Genomic DNA, 9393 nt, shown 5'->3' on the forward strand with positions numbered 1-9393 from the left:
GGCCCCTCGCGTCATGCCGGGAACGATGAAGAACAGCAAGACGAACACGGGCAGTACAGCAACAAAGGGGTGTAACGAAAAAGTGCTTTGCTAGACAAGTGCAGAGGAGTGACATGGAGCGCACACACAGTGAGCCGCTCGATTGCGAAGGCATTGAAAATATCAGAAGCAGCGGCAACGACGACCGGGCACGCGCTAACGGAGAAAAAAAAATAGCCGATTGATGAAGTAGGAAACGGCATGTTGGCTCTCTGAGTCAATGGCCAGTGTCCTTCCTCCGGTGTGTCTGAGCTTCAAATCAGGCGGTGCGGCAAAGCTCACCAAAGAGAACACCACCTACAGACAGAGGCACAGAGGTCGATGTAAACCGCACAATACCTCAGACGTAGTAGTAGAGAGCCCAAGTGTTCTGAGAGACCTGGTGAGGGAGGGGTGAGAGGGGGGGGGGGGCAGAAAACCAATGTCGACAGCCGTGGTGATACGCAACGAGCGACAAGAATTAACGACGAAGAAACGAAAAAGAAAAGGACGGCTACGAAAGAGACCGCAAATGAAAAGAGCGTCGCTACAGACATGTTACGGTCTGTGGGGAGGAAGACAACAAGAGGATACATTAATTGAGAACGTGAGCCCATTTCAGCCACAAGAGCAGCAGCAACAAAGGGGAGAAGGAAGAGGAAAAAAAAACAGGAATAATGGAGTCACAGGACATCACAAGTTGAAGGGATACGACACCAGTGGCGCCACGGTTGCCCGCTTCCCTTCCTCTTTCGTCTTGCGCCGTAGATTCCTCGTGCGCAGACACGCACACATTCATAATATGAAAGTAGAAAGAGGAGAGGCTTTTCAGCAAGCAAAAACGAGAGCGGGATAGAGTAAAAGTATAGGAAGGGAAGGAAGCAAAAGATGAGGGGGGCAAGCGGAAGGGGAGGAGTTGGGGCGCGAGGTCGCGTTGCGCCGATGAGGTTGAGGGCAGAAAATCACTGCAGATGCAGGCTAGACACACGCGTGCTTCAAAGGGAGTGGGGATGGGAAAAAGGGGTGCAGCAAAGGAAAAGGCCCCATGGCAGACCAAACCGCTGCTGAAGAGGAAAACGTGCTTGTTTGGCTCCTCCTTTTGAGTTTGCCTCGGCTCCTGGCTTGATAGCACAGCAGACACATGCTCATGTCAGCAGGGAGAACCAAAGAAAGAGGCGAGGTCTACGGGTAGCAAGAGTCTTACTCCCACGAGCGATGTGAATGGCAAAGAGTCGAGATGCGGTAAGTAGACAGTGCACAGCAGCGGTGCCCTTCTCCAGCTCATCATCAACAAAGTGAAACACAGCTAAACGGCTGCAGAATGGGTGAGGCTGGACTTAAGGCAAGAGGGGAGATGTGTTTTCGCACTGAGGTGCACAAGGATGAGAGAGAGGGGGGATGCGGAGAAGACGGAGAGAGACGTAAAGAGCTGGTTCCACGGAGTCAGTGAAAACAAACATAAAGCCCAGGCGCGTAGCGAACACGTGGCTTCACAAAAACCACACGTCGCTGCCATAAGCAGGCAGCCCAATAGTGACACTGCCCTCCCCCTCCCCCTACATTCACCCACTCTTCCTGCGTTGTGGGTCAACAACAATACGGAATAAAAAAAAGAAGTGAGGAAGGGGAAACCCGCAAGAGACGGAGGGGGAGGGAGAGGGGGCAACGTGCAGCCAAGAAACCGCAGGGCAGCTCTCGCTGTTTTTCCGTTTGATTGTGTAGAAGAGCGTGTACGATTGCATCTGCCACGCGGCTGGGACAAAGACACGGGGGGCACCTCAACCATCAGACACGTCTAAACTCACACCGCGCTCATGGTGGTGACGCCAGCGACTTGCGCGAGCGAAACCAGCCTGTGCCGTTGCTTTTCATGGCTGAACTTTCGTCCTCGTCCACATTTTCACACAGCGTTACCGCGCGGGCGGCTGCTCGGCGGACGCGCGCCCGCAGGAAAGGACTCCGGCAACGTCACTGCCGCGCCGACGCCGCCGCCGACCCACCCCAGCATGCCTGCGTCGCACAACATCCCCTGCGAAGGGAACCCCTTGACTGTTGTCCTCGTCACGGTCTCGCCCTTCACCTCGGCCCCAACACAGGCCACGACGACGTGGTCGTCCTGCTTTACATTAGTTGCTGCCGTCACGACGGGTATCAGGTTGCCCTGACCCACGTTGACCTTCAGGCGCTTCAGCTTGGTGTTGGGCGCGTCTTCGCACTCCACGATTACACCAACGTGGATGTGCGCATACGCGTCGTCTTCATCCGCCGCGGCGGCGGTCTGACCACCTGTAGGGCAGTCCGCCTCGCATGCGGCGCAGATCGCGTCTCTCGCTTCATTCTCGTAGTCGCACTCGGGGCACACCCACGACGGCATCGCTGTTCAGAAGTGGTTTGTATGGTGTACGGCTGTTCCGTGAAGGCCGGTGAGTACCGTTTCAGCGCGACAAAGAAAGGAGGAGAAAATGAGTGAGCGAGTGAAAGAGGGAGGGAGGGGGTACGCAGTGAGGGAAAGAGGAGGGACATGTAGAGGGGCGCAGAGAATAGGGGGGAGCGCGTCTTCCAAGAAGGCCACGATGATGCAGGCAAACTACTCAGCCAGGATGAATATATATATTTATGTATACATTTATATGAAGTGCAAACAGCACCCTGGAGACTGCACATGCATGTGTGTGTGTGTGTATGCTCCTTGTGTGACGAGCCTTCTTGAGAGTTTCCCGCGTCAGAATGTCATGTGCCATTGAACCTCTACGAATGGCACTAAACGAAAGGACGGAAGGGCAACAGCAACAAAGCGGCTGGCAGGATCGCCATACCAAGAGAGGTGGGCCGACATGAAGGGGGGCTCACAGATACCCAGTGTTGTAGCCAATGGACACCCGCTGATCACCAGCGGCGCGGCGCTCGTACAGAACACGTAGGGCACGGTTCTCTCGTCGCTCTCGCCCCAGTGTGGTGAGGCGGCCGTGAGCAGGCAGCAGCACGGTGTTGTCTGGATACCCTTCCAGAGTCAGAAGACTCTCTGCCAGTCTTTCCCCTGATCCCCACGGCAGGTCGACGCGGCCAACACCGTTGTAGAAGAGAACATCACCGGTGAAAAGCAGTCGCTCGCGTGGGAGGGACAGCATCATATGCCCAGGTGAGTGCCCGGGTGTGAAAACGTAGTGCAGCAGCGAGTGAGGGCCAAACTCGTAAAACGAGGTGGAGCGGTTCGTGGCGCTGGAGAGCAGGATGTCGTTTGAACGAACCAACTGCCGGGGCAGCACAGGCGGCGATGGGGAGCCACGTCCACCAGCTGCCACATTCAGAGCGTCTTTTCGCTGGCCCAGCTGATTCGCGTAGGTGTAGTAGCTGTACAAGCTGTTCCGCAGCAGTGGCAGGGGCTGCCGCATCTCCTCGATGCGGCCGTACCGCTCACAAGCGCGTGGAAAGGCGTCCACCCACGACTGCTCTGCCGGGCACCACATGAGCCCCAGTCGCGCGTGGAAGTGTTGCTCCATCACGGCCAGAAATGCGTTGAGGTTGACGATGCAGTCGACGTGGCAGTGTGTAAGAAAGAAGTGCGTCGGGCGTAGGCCGGAGGTGGCGATAAAAGAGACCCAGTCATCTGGCCAGTCATCCGCCGCGTCGACGAAGATGCACTCCTTCTTCTCCTTCTGCACGAGCAGAAATTGGTTTCCAGCGAACCCGTTCGCGTAGTTGCGGCCAGCGACGAGCAGGTGTGGTGTTTCGTGTAGGGTGGAGATGGGCCGCACGTCGCGCCGAGACACCCGTGGAACACCTATCGGAATGTTCTTGTTACCAAACTTGAGGAAGTACTCGTTGCGGTTCACCTGGTTCGTGAGGGAAGTGAGGTTCGGCTGAAAGGTGCACCGCAGCAGGTCGTTGGGGCGAAGTAGACCTCTGCCTCGGTGCGGCAGTAGGGGCGGACGGCACAGGCTAAGCATTCCGTCACCCTGCGGTGTCTACTGTTCTTCCACCACGCCTTTTATTGAGCTCAGCAGCTTTCAGATAACCAACAGGATAAGATGTGACAAGAGGCCTCGCCTCCTCGTGTGCTGCTAGCGCACTTTGCACTCACCTGTCGCTTTGTTGCCGTCACACTGTGCAGCTGAGCAAAACGCAGAGAAGGAACAGAAGTCAAGAACAGCGGTGGAGATGGGAACGAATAAGATAGTAGCGTATGTGCGCATACTGGTCTGTCAAAGCAGCACATCAACGGAGCCCCCAAAATACTGTCCGCATGGCCGCAGTGGACAACAGAGGAAGCGGCGAGTACTTTAGGGCAAAGGGGAGGGAAAAGGGAGCTGAGGTCAAGCAAGTGGCAAGGGAGCTAGTGGTAACAAGTGTGCTAGCGGTAGCTCTCACAATAATTTTTCTGCTTTCTCTGTACACTACTACACACTCTTTCCTCCTCTTGTATCCTTTAATTGCATATTTTCTTCCCTCTCTAGTGTGAGATCAGAGAAAGCGAAGGGAAAGAGGGAGATGGCCACTGCTGAAATGAGAGGATCCATCTCATTTTCGAACTGGCGATGGGCCATTACACTATCGCGTTGGTCGTGGTCAGGGGTGGAGAAGGGGGGGACGGGATTCTCTATTTCCACACTTACAGGATCGCTGTGTATATTTGTTCGGTGACTTCTACCAAGGTGCAGGATCTGCCCCTTCCCTTATCCGTCATGTCTCAGCCGGTGGCTAGCATAATGGAGGAAGGGGGGTTGGTCGAGTGGCACTGACGTGAACTCGCAGAGACAACACGAAAATGATTTTACATCCTCCACAACATAAGTAGGGAGGAAAGAGAGACGATCATGCCCTCCCTCCACATATACACCGCCCGCACGTCGCAGCTGGAAGCCACTCACGCACACACACACACGAAATGAAGAGTAGTAGTGGAGACACCCCTACATGAGAGGGCAAACCAGCGTTTTGCCAATGAGGAAGAGGGGGGAAGGAGGAGGAGGAAAAATGCTGTGACTGCGGTGTGCAGGAAGCGAACAATAAAAAAGTGCAAAAAAATATATCGAGAGACGTACGCCCCACTGGAGAGAAGAGAAGGAAGCAGATGCATGCGTGCGAGAAAAGGGAGCCAGGAGCGCCGCAAGAGAAACTCTTCGCACAAGCACCCCAGACCAGGGCAGACAAAAACTAAACGAGAGAGAGAGAGGGGGTGGGAAAGTATCGGCAAAACAGCAACAGCAAAACGCACGCGGGCGAACGAAAGAGAGGTGGGGGCTGAGAGGGGCGAATGGCAGGGAAAGGCAGGAGGTGAGGAAAAGGAAGAAAAATGTTTGAAGGGGGTATAAGAGAAGGAAAGAACGATGAGCAGCGAGAAAAAAAAAAGAAAGGTAAGAGAAGCGTATAAAGTAGCGAGGGGAAAAGGGGAGGGAGAGAGGGAAGGGGGGCTGAAGAACAACTCAGAGTGTTGCAGAGGGGTAGCGAGAAGCGGTAAAGAGAGAGAACACTGAAGAATCTCTCTTGACGTATTCCACAACATAGACACGGACGCATCACCACAACCACGCACCCATACCACAAAGCACAGACACAAGCCCAAGTTGCTGAGAGCGAGGGAATGTTCCGGACAAGAAGGACATGCGAAACAGTAGCTGCCAAAGACGCCGCAGCAGCAGCAGCAATTGAATAAACCAAACCGGTTCACGTCTTCAGTAGAATTATGCAAAGGAAAGAAGTAATACAAAGGGGATGACACATGTGCAGACGCTCAGTGAGGGCTTCCATCAGGCGCACGAGACGACAGTGGCCGCGCATGGGTCAGTAGCTGAAGAGAAGTGATGAATAGAAGTCAAATGAAAACAAAAGAAAACAACAGAGTGAAAGGGAAATGTTTTCCTGGCAATGCCAACAACGCACAGCAGCGCAGCAACTCTTCTACATTCGGATTTGGTTGCAGTCCCAGCCCTTGCCTTTTTTTTATCTTGCCCGCTCTTCGCGTCGATGGTATTACCAGCTTCCATGCTCTCCGTATAGTCGTACAAGTGAAGCAAGCGATGCCATGCTGAGTTGCAAGGCAGTCACAAAGGAGAAGCAAGTGAAATCAATGCTCAACGCAAACAACATGTACTTAAAGACACACCCACACACACAACGCACCCACAACGCAGTTGTGCTCTGCTAAAGAAGTGGCATCTGGAAGCGAAAGAAAGAGCGGGTAAAGAGAAAAAAAAAGGCGCTGTGCGGTGGACAACAGCAACGCGAGAAGCTGCTCGGGTGGTAATGGCAGTTAAAATAGACGCGCACCAGAAGGAGAAAAAGAGAGAGAGGGGGGAAGGAGAAAGACGAAGTCGGGGTGCTGATGCAAATGAAACTCTGCAGTGTGAATACGATCTTGAAAAGAGCGGACTACTTCACGTCCTCACCCACGTCACCGCTACGATGCGGTGCACAGGCGAAGAGAGGAAGTGAGGTGCGCACTGACGTACACGGATGCAGAAACCAACACACTCGAGAAGAGACTAAAACTCGGACAACGGAGCAAGAGAAAGGGAAGAAATATCAAAGGGAAAAAATGGTATTAAAATGGATAACACAGGACAACAGACAGACCATCACACATGCAAACGCATACATTACAGAGAGAGAAAGGGGGGTAAAGGCCAGCGGTTAAGTTGATGTGACTTTCGTCGAGTTTTGTGCTGAAAGTTCGCTTTTTTCTGTCATTTTGCGCTATGGTGCGATTAGCTGGTGCGTCTTGATTATGTAGACTATGTAGGTGTGCGCTGAATGGGGGGGTGGGGGGAGGGCGCTTTGATTTCTGTCATCCCTTTCTGTTGCGTGAATGTGCGTATGTCACTCCTCGTCTTCGTTTTCTGTACTACTAGTTGATCAGCTTCTTCGTCAGCCCTTCTGCTGCTACGCCAGTGCGCGGAGCGACAGATTCCCGTTGAAGTACGCATTCCACGAACACAGAAGCCCAGGCATGGGGTGCAAAGGCACACAATGCAGCTGAGCAGTGATGGCAAAGAAAAGAGGGGGCGAGTATGGACAAAAAAAGAACTGAAAAAGGCAAGAGAGAGGGAAAAAAAGGAGACTGACGACGCACAGCGCCGCACAGGACGAAGGAAGTCATAGAGAGGGTCAGAAAAGAAACAAAACATCGCGTGGATGTGGAGGATATGTGTTGCTTTTACTCAGCTGTGTTTATCTAATACAGGTCTAGGTCACACATACAACCTCATAAGTACACAAATGCGGATAAGAGGAAGGAGATTATCCCAGTCACAGTTGAACGAAGAGAAAATAAACGGTAATAATAATAATAAAATTGACATTGTGCGCAGGTCTCTGTGTTTTCTCTGTTGACTTGTGGCACATATGTGAGCGCAGAGTCGTCTACAGTGGGTTAGGAGAACAACCAGAAAGCAATAAAGGGAGAAGAGGAAAGTAGTCGTACTACTAGCAGGGCAACAAACAAGCGAAATAAGAAAGAGAGGAGCCTGAAGTTACGTCCATAGGCAGCCGAGCACACTCGCACGAACCGACGTTGTGTAGTAGCCTGTCCCCTCGTGCGCTGAATCACACACGATCAACATGCAAGTGTGTCATGCAAGATAAATTCAGCGGGGGGGAGGCGATGGGGAAGGAGGTGGCAGGCCGAAGTCGCTTCTGTTCACATGTGCCCCCCCCCTCCCTCCCCCTTTCGACTGGCCGTGCATTCATCTGCGTTGCCGTTGCTTTCATATGTGTCGAGGTCTGACTAGGCTGAAAGCCAGACGCATCCTCCTCCTCTTTTCGTCTCTCTCCCTCATGTCGCGCTTTTGCATGTGGGGCGCACAAACTCAGGCCCGCACAGCGGCTCAGCAGTACTGTTCAGTGGGCAGCAGCGGGTCGAAGCGTGAGAGAGAGAGAGAGAGAGAGACGGTGGGACAATGGGGAGTGGGAGGAGGGGGAAGAAGAGGAAGAGAGTGCGTATGTGAGAAGGAAGGCGAGCTAGCGACGATACAAGAGAGGAAAGGACGAGAAGAGGAGGAAAAAGCCAACAAAAGAGTCAACACGATAAAAAGAGAGCAGATTAATCTTCGTCGCGTTTTCCCTGCTTTGGAAGAGAAAAACCACCCAGCCAACAGACAAACCAGCAAGTTAGCTCACAATCAAACAATATACGCACAGGCCGCGAACCACAAAACAGCTCGACAGGACAACCTCTTCGAGCACGCCTTATGAAACTGTCGCGGAAACGAAAGGGAAAACGAAAAAAGAAGAATACGAAGTCGACACAGGCTGAACTCAAGCACAGCACAGCTAGAAAACAAAACACGAAAGGGACCGAGGAGACGGTGCCACCCCTTGTGCTAGTGCTTTACTTCCCCCCCCCCCCTCCTGCCTTCTCTGTGCTGCTGCTGTTTGCTTGGTAGGTGTCGTTCTCTGCGCTATGCACATCCTCAATGATTCGTGCTCAGAGCCTCGTGACTCTCACACTCCCCCTCCATCGCTCTTCGTTCTCCTTCCGCAGGAGGACAAGTGGCCGGTGCGCGCGCCACGCGGCACGTGTGCACCACGAATGATTGAACGTATTGCCATCGCCGAGACCACAACGCTAGCGAGAAAGACAATTGCCTTCACCGGCAGAGGCAGATCATCCACGCGACCACCAGAGCGAGAGCCAGTGTAACCGCTGTAGTTTGCCGCCAAAGACAAAATAGCGAAGAAGAATCCCAAGAGGTATCCCGCAGCAACCTGCGCCACTGTGTGATGGCCCCAAACAACCCGCAAGCCTGCCGCATACATGCTATACACTGCAATCAACACCTGCAGGGGCAGCACGTATGACAGCTGGGCAGAAGGCAGCTGAGGCGTGTAGAAGAGGGTCTGATTCATGCCACGAACAATAGCAGTGCTGACCGCACAGCGCTGCAAGCCATAGACCGTCGCCACGCACAAGAATGATAGACTAGTGGCATGATTGCTCGGCATACCTGGGCTCACCTTTGGCGCACCAGGCGGCCTGGACTGCTTGATGATGCGCTTCAGCCCCTTGCTGGCCGCGGCCGCGATGCACGCGCAACCGGTCAAGAAGGAAACCACGATAGTGTCGGGAAGGTACTGTAGTACGTACACATTCACAAGCACCACAGCCCCCACAACACCATAACTGCAGTTCTTGTCCACATAGTAGTTGATGTGGGTAAGAAACATTCTCTCAAAAATATATAAAACAGGAGACGCCGAGCCTACCAGGGGATGGGGTTTGTGTTTCTTTTCTTTTCAGCTGTGTTGCGGTAGGCCTGGGGGGCACGTATGGTGAAGGACGGCGTGTAGAGTCCCTCTTCTCTCCTTGTTCGATCGTGTTCTCGTTGGTGGATTGGGGCGTTGAGGTAAGACTGGGTCGGCAAAGAAGAAAACACACAC

At 53.4% G+C, this 9393-nt stretch overlaps 3 protein-coding genes across 3 annotated transcripts, besides 1 other annotated feature; all 3 read right to left on the bottom strand.

Moving 5' to 3' along the window:
* Nucleotides 1-5: part of a repeat region that runs on past the window's edge.
* Nucleotides 6-1918: 1913 nt separating this feature from the next.
* LPMP_230680 (hypothetical protein) lies at nt 1919-2392 on the bottom strand (the record flags this gene model as incomplete). The annotated part of the gene is made up of 1 exon (XM_010700923.1): nt 1919-2392. One exon carries the CDS (start codon nt 2390-2392, stop codon nt 1919-1921), a length of 474 nt encoding a protein of 157 aa, XP_010699225.1.
* Nucleotides 2393-2864: 472 nt separating this feature from the next.
* LPMP_230690 (metallo-beta-lactamase family protein-like protein) lies at nt 2865-3965 on the bottom strand (the record flags this gene model as incomplete). The annotated part of the gene is made up of 1 exon (XM_010700924.1): nt 2865-3965. The coding sequence occupies one exon, from the start codon at nt 3963-3965 to the stop codon at nt 2865-2867; it is 1101 nt and encodes a 366-aa protein (XP_010699226.1).
* Nucleotides 3966-8457: 4492 nt separating this feature from the next.
* Nucleotides 8458-9180, bottom strand: LPMP_230700 (phosphatidic acid phosphatase type 2/haloperoxidase, putative; the record flags this gene model as incomplete). The annotated part of the gene is made up of 1 exon (XM_010700925.1): nt 8458-9180. The coding sequence occupies one exon, from the start codon at nt 9178-9180 to the stop codon at nt 8458-8460; it is 723 nt and encodes a 240-aa protein (XP_010699227.1).
* Between the last annotated feature and the right edge of the window lie 213 nt (nt 9181-9393).

Source organism: Leishmania panamensis, assembly GCF_000755165.1.
Source record: "Leishmania panamensis strain MHOM/PA/94/PSC-1 chromosome 23 sequence".
NCBI classification, from domain to species: domain Eukaryota; phylum Euglenozoa; class Kinetoplastea; order Trypanosomatida; family Trypanosomatidae; genus Leishmania; species Leishmania panamensis.